The sequence below is a fragment of the Xyrauchen texanus genome, chromosome 37, assembly GCF_025860055.1.
Source record: "Xyrauchen texanus isolate HMW12.3.18 chromosome 37, RBS_HiC_50CHRs, whole genome shotgun sequence".
In the NCBI taxonomy this organism is placed as follows: Eukaryota; Metazoa; Chordata; class Actinopteri; order Cypriniformes; family Catostomidae; genus Xyrauchen; species Xyrauchen texanus.
Genome location: NC_068312.1, coordinates 24958633 through 24977529, shown reverse-complemented (window position 1 = coordinate 24977529; position 18897 = coordinate 24958633). Strand labels below are relative to the sequence as shown.

The 18897-nt window shown below is 36.8% G+C and overlaps 2 protein-coding genes across 5 annotated transcripts; both read left to right on the top strand.

The window, feature by feature from the left end:
• The first annotated feature begins 729 nt into the window (after positions 1 to 729).
• Positions 730 to 12826, top strand: LOC127630465 (tumor protein D54-like). Of its 4 annotated transcripts, none has more exons than XM_052108003.1 (9): positions 730 to 873; positions 1421 to 1518; positions 3299 to 3447; positions 5983 to 6030; positions 8001 to 8102; positions 9427 to 9450; positions 10058 to 10102; positions 11219 to 11267; positions 11419 to 12826. In XM_052108003.1, the coding sequence occupies exons 1-9, from the start codon at positions 855 to 857 to the stop codon at positions 11485 to 11487; spliced, it is 603 nt and encodes a 200-aa protein (XP_051963963.1). In that variant the 5' UTR covers positions 730 to 854; the 3' UTR covers positions 11488 to 12826. The 4 variants fall into 4 exon arrangements, with proteins under 4 accessions (XP_051963963.1, XP_051963965.1, XP_051963966.1 ...); XM_052108004.1 differs by having other exon boundaries at positions 734 to 873; positions 1442 to 1518; XM_052108005.1 differs by lacking the exon at positions 10058 to 10102.
• A 557-nt stretch (positions 12827 to 13383) lies between these two features.
• On the top strand, positions 13384 to 17209 carry LOC127630467 (pancreatic progenitor cell differentiation and proliferation factor A). The gene is made up of 5 exons (XM_052108007.1): positions 13384 to 13545; positions 15981 to 16086; positions 16299 to 16376; positions 16613 to 16697; positions 16817 to 17209. Exons 2-5 carry the CDS (start codon positions 16032 to 16034, stop codon positions 16938 to 16940), a joined length of 342 nt encoding a protein of 113 aa, XP_051963967.1. The 5' UTR covers positions 13384 to 13545; positions 15981 to 16031; the 3' UTR covers positions 16941 to 17209.
• The last annotated feature ends 1688 nt before the right edge of the window (positions 17210 to 18897 follow it).

The following is an 18897-nucleotide window of genomic DNA, read 5'->3' as shown; positions in this document are numbered from 1 at the left end:
AACTGGGTTACACACAAATTGTAAAACATATGTAAAAAGAAAAGAAAAAAAGAAAGACTAACAGTAGCTCTTAGCACTGCTCGTACACTTTAGTTTAGATCAGCACGAACACAAGCGGAGTGATATACACAGTGTCAGACCATCAGTGCTCATGGATCGTCTCTCCTTTAATCAGATTTGAGGAACGGAACTAACTGTTGTATATATGCATATATATTAGCTTAGAGCAAACATAAATAATTGTAAATGACTGTAATTATATTCTATAAAAGGATTGCGAACTTAATGAATTATTTAAACTAAATTAAAGAGGGATATGAGAGCATTGTAGTAACTGATTAACATTTCTGTAAGATTTCAGAACCTTTAAAAATGTGTCCATACATTGGCAACACTGTGTTTATGAATGCAAAATTTGGCTAACTAAATAAAAAGTATATTATATATTCAAGAACCTTAAATGAAAAATGAATATATAAAAAACAAATAAAAACGTTATTCACAAAACAAAAAAACTTTCCATGAGCCCTGTTCATATTCACATTACATAAAGAGCAGTGAGCACAGCATTAAAGAACTACAGGAAAATAGAAAACGCCAAACCATAAAAAAAAAAAATACAGATACACTTTTAATTTGAATAAATAAATAATTTATAAAATATAACAAAATAGTAATCCTTCCACGCACCTTCACAGCAAGCGCAGTGCGTGCTGACGTCATACCCACGTTCCGGAAGCTTACGCTCGTCGTTAAACCTCTTGTTTCGAAGTCACCGAAGTCAACCTCTAATAAACTGTGTGACATTTATCTTACAAATAGTAAAAGTGATCTAGGATCATATTACATAAAAAATGGACTCTTCTGAGCATGGTAAGGTGTCGTCCGCGGGAGAGGATTGTGTATTTTTGAGCAGTTGCCGTCTGTTGTTGGGTGAATAGCGCTAATAAAAAGTGCAAAACAATGAATCTGCAAAAGGGTTATAAAGACAGTGTCATATAGTGAAGCTATCATAACTGTTTATACTTGCTATAATGCTGCTTGCTGTGCCGGTTTGCTTGCATTGGCTTGGCTTAAATTGGGTGTGTTTTAAACTATTCAGTACTAGCCTCGCTGTGTAATTGTGCCAGGTCTGTATTAGATCAGTGCGGCGGCCTGACAGCTGATCATGTAATGTTGGACTTGATTGAGATTCTTTTAGTGTTATCTAAGTACTCTATTTTTATAGAAATGAGACACTTAGCATGATCTATTTGGCATCACTGCCTGCATTGTATAGTAGTATGTGAACATTCTTGATGTTGTGGCCAACAGGAAAATGATCAGACAGAAGTGTATGTCTGATGTTCTTTGAAGACACACAGTATCAGTATTAATTTGAGTTATCTCCTGAATCCCTGCATTTTCAATGCTGAGACAGGTTCTTCAATGACATATACAGGTGTAGCCAGCGGAGGAACTCTGCCTCCAGGCCTGACAGAGGAAGAGGCAGAAGAACTGCAGCTGGAACTTACCAAGGTACCACAGACTGCACCAAGCACACTGAACACCAAACAGTTAATCCACACCCTTTGTGTTGTGTGGAAGATGTGTGCTTGTATTACACTGACATCATAGGGATAAGTCTTAGGGACCCCTATCTATGACAGTCACTAGTCAGTGTCGTCTTTAACTGTTTGTTTAGAGAGAGGCTTATTTTGCAAAATGTCTCTGTTTGTGTTCCATGAAAGACACCAACACAATTTACTTCCATTGCCACTTACCTACAATATATAATACAAAATGAATGAACAATTAAATATTTTATGTTAAAGAGAAAGTTCACGCTAAAATTATACGTTTCTCATCAATTACTCACCCTCATGCCGTTTTAAATTCTTGACTTGAATTCTTCTAAGGAATATAGTTGAAGACAATTTGAAGGATGTATGATGTGTTTTTGTCTATACAATGTACACTGATCAGCCACAACATTAAAACCACCTGCCAAATATTGTGTCTGAGATGCGATTTTTCTCACTACAATTGTACAGAGCGGTTATCTGAGTTACCGTAAACTTTGTCAGTTCAAACCAGTCTGGCCATTCTGTGGTCACCTCTCTCATCAACAAGGTGTTTCCGTCCACCGAACTGCCACTCACTGCATGTTTTTGGCACCATTCTGAGTAAATTCTAGAGACCAACAATAATGCCATGGTCAAAAATCACTGAGATCAAATTTTTTTCCCCATTCTGATGGTTGATGTAAACATTAACTGAAGCTCCTGGCCCTTATCTGCATGATTCTATGCACTTCACAGCTGCCACAGGATTGGGTGATTAGATAATTGCATGGATGATTAGGATGTACCGATCCTGGGCAGGTTTACACGTGGTCTGCCACTTTAAGGACGATCAGCTGTCCTTTCTGTCTCCATGTAGCACTGTCTTTGGCATCTCACAGTACGAATATTACAATTTATTGCCCTGGCCACATCTGCAGAGTCAGTAGAAAGGTCTCTTTAGTGTCCTAAGTTTTTTAACTGTGACATTTAATTGCCTACCATCTGTAAGCTGTTAGTGTCTTAACGACCGTTCCACAGGTGCATGTTCATTCATTATTTATGGTTCATTGAACATGCATGGAAAACATTGTTTAAACCCTTTACAATAAAGATTGGTAAAGTTATTGGATTTTTACAAAATTATCTTTAAAATTCAGTGCCCCGAAAATGGGACATTTCTTTTTTTGCTTAGTTTATGTAAATGTATGAATAGCATCTCAGTATGCTATTCTGAGATGCGGGTTGGCGCTGTTTTGGCAGCATGAAGGGGACCTACACAATATTAGGCAGGTGGTATTAATGTTGTGGCTGATCGGTGTCAATGGGGGAAAAATTGTCTAAGCTCCAAATAGAACGTATTGGCAGCATGCCAGCATCAAAGTAATCCATACGAATCAAGTGGTTTAATCCGTGTCTCCTGAAGCTATACAATTGCTTTGGGTGAGAAGACCAAAATTCACACCACTGTTTTTTTATTGTTATTATTGTTTTTGTATTTAAACGTGCCAGACAGACATCTTTGACCTTTGCGCAACATCTCAATGTTTTTTCAGTGTATGGCTCTGTATTACTAAGTGGCAGCGTGTCAGGTTAACAAGAGCATCAACTTTCTCGAGACACCTGCGTTCTGTTCTATTCATTGCACTGCATCTAACTTTTTTGTGCAAGCATTCAGTTTGAACGACCTACACACTTCAACTTTAATTATCAAATTATAAAAATGTTTTGCTTTCTTTGGCGTTCCTCTGTGTTAGGTAGAGGATGAGATTCAGACACTAAGACAGGTTCTTACAGCAAAGGAGAGGCATGCCGCAGAGCTGAAACGCAGGCTTGGCCTCAGTCCCCTCTCTGAACTCAAACAGAACATTACCAAGGGCTGGCACGAAGTCCAGTGCTCCAATGCGTGAGTATTTCCTGATGGTTTAATTTCTCACTCTGTTTGACACTCACCTTAAAGGGATAGTTCACCCAAAAATGAAAATTCTCATCATTTACGCACCCACATGTAATCCCAGATGTGTACAACTATTTTTCTGCAGAACACAAATGAAGAATTTTGGAAGAATATATTAGCTCTGTAGGTCCATACAATGCAAGTGAATGGGTACCAAAATGTTTAAGCTGCAGAAGCACATGAAGGCAGCATAAATGTAATCAATAATACACCAGTGGTTTAATCATGTCTTCAGATGCGATTTAATAGGTGTGGGTGAGAAACAGATCAATATTTACGTCCTTTTTTTTTTTTACTATGATCTCCACTTTCACATCCTTTTGTTTTGGTGGTTCGCATTCTTGGTGCATATCACCAGCTACTGGGCAGGGAGGAAAATTATAGTAAAAAGGACTTCAGTGTTGATCTGATGAGGTTCTGATTAAATTATTTTAATTTTTCAACTATCCCTTAAACATCATCTCTGACCTCATTCTGTGTTCTTAAGAATCAGCTATATAAATAGATTATGTATCTATAAATAACAAAAGTATATCAAATGAATTCCTCCGCAGTCTTGTCTTTCTGCAAGATAATCTTTTTTTTTTGTTTACTTACCAGCATCTCAGCTAAACCCTTTCTTAAAAATACTTATTGAATTTTTCTGTATCATTTCTATATTTCTGCTTCTAGTTATATGAGAACTTCACAAAATCTTGGAGACTTAAATCATAGAGTTACCTCTTCTAATTTGTGAGTTCTATCTCTTTTGCCTGTAGTTGCTTGGTCTTGTGATTTTGCTTGCTAGGTGTGGACCTGCTGCCCTCTTGTTTCTATTTCATTTCTATTCTTAGTTTCTGTTGCCATGATCCTCTTCTAAATAAAGTAAAGAGTAACATTTCAGCTTGTATTTAAGGGTTCCATTCATCACACACATACTTTTTCCTGCAAAGGTATGATATTGTCATAATTACCTTTATGTCATGAAACCATACATCATAGTAGTGCCATCTTTGATTTTTAATGGGAATGACAACAAGGCTGTGAGGGATAGACTCACCCTCTCTTCAATGGCACGCAGTACCGCCGCTATGCATGCGTACTATGCACCAACTCACTAGTGGGGCACCATCTTATCCTAGGAGGGCACCAGAAAGTACACCGGCTGACCTTACTCGTACGTTATATGTTATTTTTGTCAACTGAGTTTTTCAATGTTTTGTCCATGGAACGATTCAAAACAATTTAAACTGCAATATAGCCCATTGAAGAGACTATATGTCTATCCCTCACAGCCTCGTTGTCATTCCCATTAAAAACCAAAGATGGCGCTGCTGTGAATAAGGTCTGAAGATGTATCAGTTCACATAAAACCAAATTATAAATAAATGCTCTTTATGTTGCTATAAAACAACTTCACGAGAACCTTGACCCGTAGCCTCAACATTACATACCACCAGCACAACATTAACATGTCAGATTTGTCCTTTCTCTCTCATTTCCTATTGATGCTGATCTCAGCTGGCCATTTGTCTGGATTTAGTCTTTGTGGTTCAGTGACACCTGTGCTGTTTGGCTCATATAGAAGCAGAGTAAACAGATGTTCCCACCAAGTCATTGATGCAGTTATACAATATGGTGGTGTGATGACAAAACCAAAATGAATGGCATACATTACAATACATTAAATTACACAAGTTGTGTGATATCAGACCTGTATTTAGCATGTGTAAATAAAATACTGGAAATGTGAGGTTTTTTTTTTTATTATTATTTATTTATTTTTCAGCAGAATATGTCCATATTGGTGGTGCACAGTAATATAATAGCAATAGTAACTAGTAAAAACATTCATGGTGTGTGAATGCAACATTATAGCTTTCTGTGTTAGGACTCACATATATTTAGAACCAGGCTTTTATGATCGCTAAGGGCATGGTTTGGACTTGAAGTAGAAGTCAGACCTGTTTTAGGAGTATGTCAACATGCCAGGCTGACTGTGTTTAAAGTGATATGCATTCAGTTCTGTCTTAATTGTAGATACAGCAGGCTGCTTTAAGATGCCTTTCACACTGGCAGTTTAGTAAGAATCAATGTATGGTTTGCATGAAAACTTTATCATATGAAAGCTGTTTTCAGACCATCGTACTGAGTCTACATGTAGGAGGTGGTCTGAGTACACTTGCAATGGAACTGTGGTACGGTTCGCATGAGTGAGAACGCAACCTGTACGAGGGTCCACAATAAACAATAACAAGCACATAGGTTTTTTTTTTTTTTAAAGCATATTCAGTTGCTCAAAAAATACACGACACAAATGTAAGCAGGGCTGCAAGTATATAGTCTTCATCTCCTGGACTTGCACATCTGCTGAATTACGGCACGCAATGCACAGATGCGCAAGTATTTCACTCTGGTACGCCTAATGGCAACAGTGTGCTCAGTTCACAAACATTTAGATGTTATTTTATGCTAATAATGTGGAAATGTTTTATTTGTGTGCAGATATCTAACAGCCTCGGCCACACTGGAGGAAATTAGCCGCTCTACTGTGTGAGTTTGATTCATTTGTTATTTTTTATTTCTTGTTTCATCAGTCTTTATAACATTGTTACCGCTCAGGGTTTTGCTATGTTGTTAGAGGTGATTTGGAAATATATTTCTGTTCTGAAGGAAATACGTTTAACTTTTTTTTGCAGGTTTTCCATGCAAACTTTGCACTGTTTATCGATTAAGCACCAAAGTAAAGATCATCTAGCTCAGCTTTATAATACACATACATTCCATAATGTAAAATTGTGATCGCAAGTCTCAGGACCTCCTACATCAACAGTAATACGCAACTAACACTATTGTCAGCAGTTCATCCAGGACTTGAGGAGAAACTTCTGCTGTTTTTTTTACAGGATTTTAAACCTTATACAAGATTTTAATCTTGTAACAGCATTGATGACAGTACTGTTCAAAGAAACACACTACAGTCATTTAGACCCCATTTCCATCTGGTGTAAAGATGCATTTTTGGTGATCCAATCACGCGTCAGCGCTAAATAAAGGTCTAAAATGTTTTGTGATCGGATCACAAAAAACCCATTAGAATGTGGTCAAAAACACATGTGAATGCATTTGTGTAAACGCTAAACCATCCTGCATGCGTCCCAGCAGCAGCGAAGCACCACCCCTTGCCTGTCACTCAAACACTGTGCTAAAACAAAAGTTTAAACTTTGCTGGATATGAGCGGCTTTAAAATGAAATAACTGTCTGATCAGAACATTTACACAAGTGGATACACAAGCACGGATCTTCTTCAGAGTGCTTGATGTCAACATGCATTTGAGAAGCACGAATATCTGCAGCGCAGGGTTCTACAGATAATCCACTACAATTACGGACAATTCTTTTCATAATGTTGCTTTTGTGCTGTTTTTTCACGCTATGACTTTTCTGACTTTGTTGCAGTTTATTATCATGCAAGAACACACTGACATAGTGATTGATTGATGAACGCATTTAAGCGACCAGGTGTAAACAGTGATGTGGCCAGATCTTAATGCCAGGCTTAAACGGGGTCTAAGGTGCATGTTGTTTTCTCAGGGACACTAGCAGCTTGTATCCCTCTATGTTCCCCTAATGGTAAATATTATTGTAATCTGTTCTCAAGTGTCTTGAAGAGTCCCAAGAATATTTTTAAGGACAGTTCAGCAGGCTCAGACCTGGGCGTACATATTCTTACAGACACAATGATTTCAATAACTGGCCAGTTCATGGATTGCCTTTGTAACTGGGATCAAACCTGTGTCCTTCGTGACCAACTCATATCCCTAGCCATTAGGCCAACACCTGCGTCAGACAAGTGTCTGATGAGATCTTAGTGCTCTGTGATACTGTCTGATCTCAGACCTACATAGCAAAGAAGGGTGCAGTGTTTGTGATCAGGGCATGTGCCTGGGAGAACACCTGATGGGATTTTGCAGATGCAAAGTGGCTTAGCCTTAGAGGTAATGCCATTAGTGGACATTATGATGTCTCTGTAACTGCACTTGTTTGTGTTAGAGCTCACATGCATGAAAGTGTGCGAGAGATGGAAAATGAGTGTATGTGTTTGTATATATTTGGAAAAGGACTGGTGCCTCTGTATATGCATGTACAGCTGTGTGTGAATAGTTTGCATTTCTCAGTGTATCTGGGCCTGTATGTGAATTCAGGATGAGAATGTGTGACAGATAGGTGTGTCTATATTGTTAGTCATGAGCAATCACTTTTCTTGACCTTCTATTTAGAACCTCTTGTTGCACAAGCTCAATCCAATTATTAGCAGCAATTAAATGTCAGTGTGGAAATGTTTCTATTTTGAAGTTTCTACCCCTATTTTAGCCACAAAGTCATCTAAAAAGGTTTCTAATACATTGACCTCTGAAGGGACATTCTGTGTTGGTTCTGGGTTGCCTCGCCATTAAAGACATCAGTTATTGTAGTTCAGTGCCTGGTATTTTCTGATAAAAGATGAAATCTCTCTCTGTAGGTATAAGAGGACTCAGGAGACTCTGTCTCAGGCTGGACAGATGACATCAACTGCATTCTCAACAATGGGCTCTGCAATCAGAAACAGACTGGGAGAGATGAAGTGAGCTCTACATTCCTTCTCAGCATGCCATCTCATCTCTCTCTCTCATTGTCTGTCCATCTTCTACCTCTTATCTCAGTCTTCCATCTTGTCATTCATCCCTCAAACCTCTCATCCTTTTTCACATCACTTTCTCTGTTCTCTTATTCATTGAGGTTGTTTTAAAAGCAGGAAATAAAAATGTATTTTTTTTTTTTATTTCATTTCGCTTTGTGAAGAATTTCACAATTAATTTTTTACAACAACAATTCATTTTGACTCGGCCGTCCTTTTCTTTAAGAAGAGCAAAATTTGAGTTTACAGCGAGGCACTTACAATTGAAGTGAATGAGGCCTCTTTTTGTAGGGCTTCAAGGCAGAAATGTGAAGCTTATAATTTTATAAAAGGATTTACTTTAATTCTTCTGTTAAAATGTGTATTTAAGCTGTAAATTTGTTTAAATCATGTTTTGTTTTTTTTTTACTACAAAATTACCATTATTTCAGGATTTCTAGCGTTACATTGTTGTGGCAGCAAACGAAAAAATTGGATTATAACTTTACACAGAAAAGATTGGCAAGCAATTAAAAACAGTAAAATCTTGTTAACACATTTTTTATACCTTGTGGCTATAATTTTTAAATAGTGAGTATTTTAAATACTCCCATTCACTTCCATTGCGAGTGCCCCATTGTAACCCAGATTTTTGCTATTTTTATTTATTTATTTTTAAAGAAAAGGATGGACGAGTCGTAATTAAATTTTGTGATAATCAACATTACGCCACAAGTCTGTAAATAGAACTCAACTTGAATTGGACTTGGAATATTCCTTTAATACATGTTTTAGCCAACAGACATCTGTCTTCATACCAGTTCTTTATATTTAACGATGCTCAGTAGATGTAATAATGAGATGTTTTTGTCATGGGAAATCTCCAGATGGCTACAGTAGCATAAATGAGCATGGCTCAGAACAGTTTGTTTTGAACACCATTTCAAGGAACAGAGCTTATCAAAGTGAGATTAGTTTCCAAACTAACATTTGCAGCTAACAAGGTTGGATATTTGCATAGCTTGTGAAATTGTGTAGCATAGCTTCTCTTCCCTGTATTCTTTTTAGCTGTTTAACCAACTAGCTCTAGCTTAGACCAAACAAACAAACAGTGCTGTACTAAACAATGTTTAACTTATCTCATTTTCAACCTTTGTTTCTACCTTCTCACACCTTTCCAGACACAGTCTCTTCTGTGCTGTAGAGTGTTTTTTTGTTTTCTTTGTTTGTTTGAAGTAGTTCTTTTGTTTATTGCTGTATTTGTCTCCACTGCTGCGTTTGGGCTGTTCAGGGCTCTGCCATACTCTAACTCTGGGTAAGAGCTATATGAGAGCCACACTCATCTTTTTGTTTTTCTGTGTACTTAAGAAGGGTTTTAATCTGTTCTTTAATAGCTGTGAAGAAAGACTGTGTGAATGTACATTGGCCTTTAAATTATTTGGACACTTAATTCACACTTGAATTTGTATGAATTCTGTTGAATTGGATAACAAAACATAAAATCAAATATTATCTGCAAACAAATGATCCTGGAGCTTTTCTCTGAGAACTAACTTTTCTGAGACACATTTGCAATTACTTTTAACCAACCGGTCCCAAGGTCATTTTTTATGGAATGTGTGAGGTACTGGAAGTTACCCTCAAGCTCACACAGGTGTCCTACCAAAGCTTTGTTATCTAATGCAATGATATTCAAAAAGGTTTTGGTGTGGGTTAAGTGTCCAAAGACCTTTTGAGGCTACTGTACTTCTGTCATAGTAAAATAAAACTCTTATAAGCTGTTAGTTGTAACACTTTAACATCCTGTTTAAAGTTTGTTCTAATGCCTAAATGACTTTCATTGTGCTGTGCAATCTCTTTTTCTTTGCTTTGTGCTCGTCTAACTCTGCCTGATCACTCTGTATCCAACCTGCTCTCTGCAGTAGCAACTTTTCCATGCATCACTCTTTAAGTATGCCAGCAATGAGGTAATGTACCAGCTTCAATAGCTCTTTTCTCCTCCTCTTACCTCTGCATATTATTATCAGTCTTTTCCTATTTGGTGCACATGGGTAAATTCTTTATTTGTTTAGAAAAAAAATCCTTTTGCCATGAGGATAAATGAGGTTAATTGCTGATTTTGCTGGAGAAAACAAACGTGAAAATTGAGTGATAAGTACAAGTGGTGAGCTGAAAGGCAAAAGACACAGAAATCTGCACTGCTAATGTTTATTTTGTATTACTTTAATTATTATTGATGTTTTTAAACAAAGTGCATAAGAGACATTTAAGTTTTGTATTGTAATTTCGTTGAAGAAATAGTGCAGTCATAATAAGAATTGTTGCCCATCAGCAACTGGGTTTTCAAAATAAATAATTTAAAGAAAGAATCCTTGTTTCCCTGCTGTACCGAAACCTTACTGAACTGTGACCCCAAAACCTAAGTACGTACCAAACTGTGAATTGTGTGTACCATTGCAGCCCTAATGGGGATGGATGCTATCAAACTCCAAACATGACGACAACAAAAAAAAGCATCAGAAATGTATCAGAAATGTTGTCCATACAACTTGTTGGCACTGTATTCCAAGTCTTCTGAAGCTATACAATCATTTTATGTGGACTACTGATGTGATCCTTTCAGGACTTAGACAGTGCTTATCCCTATTTACTTTCATTAAGTGGGAAAGAGCTCCCGGTACATTCTGCTTAGGTTCTCCTTTTGTATTCCACAGAAGAACGTTTGTAATAAGACTTTATCATAAGAAAATATCTCATTTGCATCATCTTGGTTTAGGAAGCAATAAAACAGTACACCAGAGGCAAAAGACAAAACAAAAATGATTGCCAGTTCACAGTCCACTGTTTACGATGAAAAACAATAGCTTTCTCAGTCTATGTATGTGTTTAAGCCCTGTCAACACTGCTTCTCTTTAACAGGTAAAGGAAAATGTATTCCTTGCCTTTTTCCTTTATAAAGCATAAATTACCTTGAATTTGTCTGTCTTAAAAATGCTCTCCAACACTTCAGGTTGCATGAAAAACATTTAAAATTAAATATTGGCTATTTTGAAAGGTTATTCTGTTTTAAAATATTTTCACAGGAACTCGCCAAGCTTTAAATCCTTCGAGGACAAGGTGGAGAACATGAAGGTAAGAGCTGGACATTCTTCATTTTTTAATTCCTTGCTAGACATATAAACGTCAGTTCTGTCTCTAAAAATGAGGGTAATGCATGTACATATTTGATTATACTGTCATAATTCAGTCCATAATCTGTCTTTCTCTTTTTTGCTTCCAAAAGTACAAAGTAATGGGACGATCGAATGGTGAGAGTGACCAATCGACAACCAGCAACAATGCACCCTTCTGAGCAGGAAGTGCAACCTCATGACCAAGAACTGACATCTGTGACCCATTTAACCCCTTACACACTCCAATCCACAGCTCTATTTACTTCAACTGAATGTATAAACAGAAAACAATGCTTTAATATGTTAAGATGCCAACATGCAAAGATTGTAATTTTTACTTCTACAGTTTAAGAGTTTGACTTTCACTCTTGAAAATGTATTGTAGCCAAACTGTTAAGCAAAACCTTTTTAATAAGCATATTTGGAAAAACTGGAGAACAGCTCTTGTGATCGTTATTGGAGAACATGCACTGTGCACAAAATTACTGTTACATATTATGGTTTCTTTGTCAAATAACAGGGCTTCTCAGATACTTCAGATCAGCATCAAGATGTGAACTGTTTGCACATCTCACACACTTGGAGTGTAAAAGTGTAAGGCTTCCTTACCCTGGCCTGTTGCCACTGTTCATTATTGTTATTGTTCCTGAATTGAATATTGCGTTATTACCCTGCTAATTAAAGGCTTGTTACTCAGGGCAAAAGGTGCTAAGCTTTCCTTATGATGAGACCCATGGACCTGATATGAATGGCATTTATGAAGATGTATACAAAATGTTTTCATGATAATTTCAAATCATAATGAAAAAGGTAACTACAGCATATCTGGCATTTTCTAACAAAGAGTGAATGAAAAAATTCTTGAAGCAAACTACACCTTAGTTGTTTTTCCTTCTTTTTCCTCCAACTTAGTTTAGCGTGTGTTGAATTGTTGTTCATTTTGTAGTTTTGGGGCATACTACAAACTTCATAGGGATTTTTTTTCTCTCATGGTAAGTATTAAATACTATTGGTGTTTTTCCCATGGTAGCCTACAGTATATTTTAAAGTGCTGTGTCTAATATAGATTGTAAGGAGTTTTGTTTTGGTTTTTGTCTTCATAAGTGATTTCACTATACAGTAATGGAAACAGTCAAGGCATTTGGTGAGATAATGGTGTCTGAATCTTTTATTTACTAATCAGGTGCCATACTTATATTTCAGTGATTTCTGAAATCAGAAAACTGTATGATATTGCTCTCTCATTTGGATTTGTAAAAGTGGATTTTAAACTAAAATATTGTTGTGGGCATACCCCTCATCCCCACTTTTTTGGGCAATTTGTTGTTTTGCAAATGTTTTCTTTGTACTTTCTTTGCTAGTGCTGATGAAAGTACTGGTGATGCAAAGGTCTGTAAAATAATAATGCTACAATGGTGACCTAAACACTGTATACATATTAGATGCTTTACGGCTGTTAAATACTAGATTGTTCAGGATTTAATGAAGATAAATAGATTAAATAAAGAAAATTAATGAAGTGAACAATTTGGTTTGGTTTGTGCGTACACACGCATTCAGAATAAACCTTTTTCATGTTTCACTTTACGGTCGGTACTGTATAAGCAAACATAGGAGACTAATAAAATGAGCAACAAAATGTGTCAAGGATGTACGCCTTGATTGATTGACACATCACAAGTTATCAATCCATCTATCTATTTATCCAAACGCTTTAAATGACGTTAAATGCTATCAATTGGAACGTGAGAATATTATTGTTAAATCTTGTTACAGAATAAGTGACTGTTTACAGTTTGCTTTATACCTTTTTTTGTGCTTTAAAACGCTTATTGACCAACAAGCTTCTAAGGCACGTGATTAAAATGAAATGGTTAACATGTGAATTGAGGTTGTTTTTTGCCCTTGTCTGTGACAGCTGCGAACTCCCCGTCCCCTTTCGTAGCCTACTGTGAAACGACATTGTTTTGACCCGTCTCATTCCAGCGACCAAGCCACGCCCTCTAACTCCTGCCAGCGACCAAGCCACGCCCCCTGGGAGGGACAGGTTTCTCAAGTCACTCAGGTAATAAATAGACCATGCTACACACTGTAGAAAAGACTCAGGAGAACAGAGAAAGACCTTGGAGGGTCTCACCCAAACACCAAACTACAAATGGGCCCCGTCGCCTAGCGTTTACCCGACCAAGCCTTGCATTTGGTGCTTTACCATCATCAGCACTCACTACACTTAAAAGGTAAGCAAATGAGATATCGAGTTAAATGTATTAGGAAGATAAATATTCTTTCATTAGAATATAATCCCATCACTTTGGTCTGACAGCAGGCAATGGAAACAGGTAGAAGACATGTATTTACAGTTTTTATATTTATTTTATTTGAATTCAATGGTTCTGTTATGGTACCAATAGATAAACCAATTAATTAAATAATTAACCAAATCAGATTCATAGATAAACCAACAAATAAAATAACTTAAGGTATATTGGTTTTTAGCACTTTTGATTCTTTCACTATTGGACCGTTTCTTTTTATTGTTAGGTTTAAATTTCACATTTAGAGCATCAGTGGGGATTTCTTTAAGACTGCAAGGGAAGCTCAGCTTCCCCTATAATGTCAAAAAAATAATGGTCAAATATGTACTATTGTGTAAACAATTTATTGACTAAAAATGCGTTAGAACACGTTCATCTCGAAGAAGAGTTCGTTCAGAATCAGCTACATTACATATAGCAGGTCGGCTGACTCGATTTACTTCTCATACATTCCCGTAGTGTCAGTGCATTTCCCTGTTGAAGCCGAGCGTCCATTGACTTCAATGGGGCTGCTATGAACAGTTTTTTTCAGTGCTCCGAAAATAGACGGTCATTGGATAAATGCTGCGATGATGTCCCGCCCATGGACGCTCAGCGTCTCTGGGGGTGAATGAGGAGTGGGCTGGCCCGGACTCCGGGCTTCCGCATGATGATTGGAGGATCTGTCGAAAGACTGCATCTCCTTTTGATTGACAGCGAATCTGTACTATAAGAAGTCACTGAAGCTATTTCGCGCTCAGTCCCATCGCGGATTTCTCAAGTGTAGTCGAAAGACAAACTGCTGCAACCTATTTCTTTATATTTGTTTGGCGAAATTGCTAGTCAATTTGCATAATACATTTCACACAATTATACACCACATTCCTTGTTTCAGTTTTACCAAGTTTAATATATTTTGTTTTAGAGCGTTCGTTCGTTCGTTCGTTCATTCATTCATTCATACAGTAGGCTAGGCTAGCGTCGTACGGGTGAAACTGCGCACGATGGCAGACGGTGCTAATATTGTCGACCTGATTTTGGCGAAGCCATTTGAAAGTCTTCCTTACGAGGAAAAAATTAGAATTAAACAGCAGGGCAGATCAACACCTAAGATTGATTTAGTGCAAAAAATAGGGTAAATAAGTTTATAATGTAGGCCGAAAATGAGCTTCCCCTCTTTGAAAGACCAGCAGCCGCCACTGTAGAGCATGTCAGTTTTTCAGATTATTTGACTGGCTGCGCATCTGCTGCTCTATCTAGCACAATAGGGTATTAACGCCTGGCAAATCCCTGTTCCAACCTGGAATTTGACATTGACATCTATAGGCCAAACAAACAAATCTTAATTACTCTACTTAATTCCATTGGAAATAAAAGTTTGACTAGTTTTGTATGCATGACTTTTTGTATGGAGTCTATATACAATACTATACTATACATATATATATATATATATATACCCTAATATTATCAGTGGGCTTTTCCAGTGTTTTTGGATGTAGCATTTGCAGTCAAATCGTGAGACATAACTTCTCATAAAATTTGAAACATAACCTTGTTTGTAATGACTAATGCAACTTTCACTTTCTTGAGTCTATGTTTGAGTGGAGGGGGAAAAGCAACAAATAATTGAAATGTTGACAGAACGCAATAAGAAGTGTGTTGAAGGTCAATTTTGTCTTCATGCACCTAAAGCATATGCTTTCATTCTGAAACCACTTTGAAGGTTGTTCAGCAGGATACTAATCATAAAATATATAGATGAAAGGCAACAGAGGTGTTTTTGTTTCATTTTATATTGACAAACTCTTTTTCTTAGTTGTGAAGTTTAAAATAAGCTTAAAATATTGATGTTGAGTTTATGGTTACAATTTTAATTCAGATTCATGAACAGATTCATTCGGACTCGGCCTTGAGTCCGACTCGATTGTTTAGAAGACTCAGACTTGACTAAGGTAGACTCGAACACTAATATATATATATATATATATATATATATATATATATATATATATATATATATATATATATATGGGTCTCAGCTGCTCTAGGCAAATTTTGTAGCTGGATGTAGAAACTTGATACTTAAGATAACCGCTATTTTTAAGTGTCATCACAATCTGGAGTATGATTTCTCCAGTTTCAATGGAACATTCTCTTGTCTCTTGACCTTGCATGAGATCTTGGCATGGTTAAAACCGTATTAAATCAATGCAGTTTTCCAACACACAGATGGTTTGGGCATCTGCCTGCCTAAGATGTTTTCCGGGCTACATTAGTATTTCAAAGGCAACATTGTTCTGGTGTCACGCAGCTGTCCTCTTCATTGGCTGCTCAGATAGACCTCATCCATGCTGTGAACTTTTTGTTTTAAACAGGGCTTTCATCTTTCCAACTTACACATGTTTAACTCTTAGAGGACGGGTAAAATGGCAGCAATTCCATCCAGCGGTTCCCTCATCGCCACCCATGATTACTACCGAAGTGAGTTCATTTTGTGTTCATGACCATATTCCTTTTTACATTATCATCAATCAAAACAAAAAATGTACTATATCCTTGATAAGTGAGGTATAGATTTTTATAAAAATGTAAATGATCCATTCTTGTTATGCACAGAATGGAAAGAAATTATTTTTACATAGTGACACTTGGTTACAAATGGAATTTTAGTGAAATTTGTATTCATGTTTTAGGGCGCATTGGATCTACCTCCAGCAATAGTTCCTGTGGCAGTTCAGAGTACACTGGGGAAGTCATTCCACACCCACCAGGTATATAATCTGAAGATGTTTATTTAAATTAAATAAACTGAGATCCACTTAATGTATAAAGACAAATATATATATATATATATATTATATATCAGTACACACGTACTTATGTACAATACTATATATATACACATATGTTATATATTATACATAATATATTAAAAAAATACATTACAATATACATTCCACTTTCATGGTAAAGGGAGAGAAAAGATAAATGTGGTATTTTATGGCAGGTCTGGCACGGCAGGACTCTGGCCACTGGTGGTCCAGTGTCTTCTTTGGGAAGCAGAACCAAGCAGGATTTGAATCCCAGCAGAAGTGAGTTTCAGATTATTTCCCAGCTTCAATTTAATGCATTTTCATAAGAGTCCTACTTTTTTTTTTTTTTTTTTTTGCAAGGTAAACCAACCTTGTTTACCTGTGATTTTGATTGACAGGGCTGGAACCTACACAGTGACAAATGGTCAGGTGACATGTGTTGCCCGGGACATTGTGTTGAAGAGACAATTGAGTGAAAGCAGTGACTCCGGGAAGGAGCCTGGATCTCCCCTCCCCTCATAAACCACCCTCAACCCAATGCTACACCCTTCACCCCATCCAGGAGTCACCGTGGGCAGATGCAGGGGACGGAGGCTCCATTTTTCTTTTTATTAGTAAAAACTGTCTGCTTTTATGTCAAGTTATAGTGCTCTTTTTTATTTATGAACAAATCAGAGCTGTACAACTAATGTCTTTCCAGATGGCTTGAGTGTTTTAGTGTGAACCACTCTGCTACTGGTTGCACTTTGTGATTATAATATTTGCATTAATAAATGACTGACTGCAGCCCACTTATGGTGTGATTTCAATATGTTTGCAATGGAAATGTGACTGTAATGGAAAATCCCCATTAGCAATGTAGTTTTATATAATGGTTTAGCATTACACTGTCTCTGGTAACTGACTTTGTTGTTGTACAAACAAAAAGAGCCTGACGGAAAGCTTGTGTGCAAGACTTTTGGAATTAAGCAGGCTTTAGTGTGATTAAAACACAGTGCTAAGACAGGACACTAATACGGTTTATATAACACTCCAGCACTGCTCAGAGGATTGATATTGGACGCATGTTGTACATGTAACAAAAGAAACTCGAGCAGTATTTACAAGTAACATCCATCTGTCATAGACAGCTAGCAGAGATAACCTTCAGAAACAAGCTACTATAAATAAGAAAATCACAAAAGAATGGTCATCTGTAAGCATAAATGGCAAATACAACAAGAAAGAAAAAACTTTTTAGCTTAGTTTATAAAGGGTAAACCCCCTTTCCCCAATGTTGCATTTACATAAAAGCAGAATTTTGGACAAAAATAAACAAGCTGTGTGTACTTTTTAGAAGCCATTAGGACTTTATAATACACCAACATGCTGTTTAAACAACTCTCTGAACTAATTCTGGTGGAAGTGGAAGGACAGTTTATTCTCAAAATATGTATTTTCTTTTTAAAGCCAGCCAGCTACAGGTGTTGTCTAAAAGCCTCTAATTATATATATCTATATATACACTATGGTCCTAATAAAGTGCCCCACAGAGACTAGCGTTTAAAAAAGAAGTGAAGTTTTCTGTTAAAAATAAAGTAACTTTTTGTCCTTGCCCAACCACAAACCCTGATAGACTTTCTTTTCTCTTTGTTTGTTGATTTTAATATTTTTGATTGTTTCAAATATTTTTAGTTTGTTGGATTGTTTATATGTGTGTATTGTATACAGGGAGGTTTGTTGAGGGACAGGGTAGGTTTGAGGAGGAGGAAATAATGGGGGTTAAATTTGATTCTGTTAAATATATATATATATATATATATATATATATATATATATATATATATATATATATATATATATATATATATTCAGTTTTAGTTTTTTTACAAGAATCAATTAAAAAAATTGTTAATAGCAAAACAAAAAATTATCTTACAATATTTTGGCAAAAACTTAAGATAGACAAGTTCACCTTATCTGGACAGTCACTTAAATTCACACAGGGGCCGGGACAATTATTTGATGGGTGGGCCCAATAAGTTGGTTACACTGCAGAGGACCTTAGTGGGCCTCCCTTTTTACAGGTCCCTTCACCCCACCGGCACCCCATGATGGCTTTGCACCCAATGGCACCGCTCACCTAAATAACTAACATTTTATTTGGGTCAATGGTAAATGTTTCCTTTACTTGAACTTTTGCCTAGTTTAATATTTTGGGGGCAGTAATTGTCACTGATGCAACAGTTGTTTCTAAACATAGACAATAGAAAAACTGGCACACAGCCTCAGTCATTATGAAATCTCCCAGCAAGCTGTTATGTGTGAACCTGCCCATGCAGAGCATTCCTCCAGTCTCATTTGTAGTTCAAGGTTTCTTAGCACAAAGTTGAACACATACACTCAGATGAATTTGTGAACAGACACATTCCTGGATGTATGCCAAGAGATTCTGTTCCTTTCAGTATCACACTAGCAGAGGTTGAGACACATAATTCTT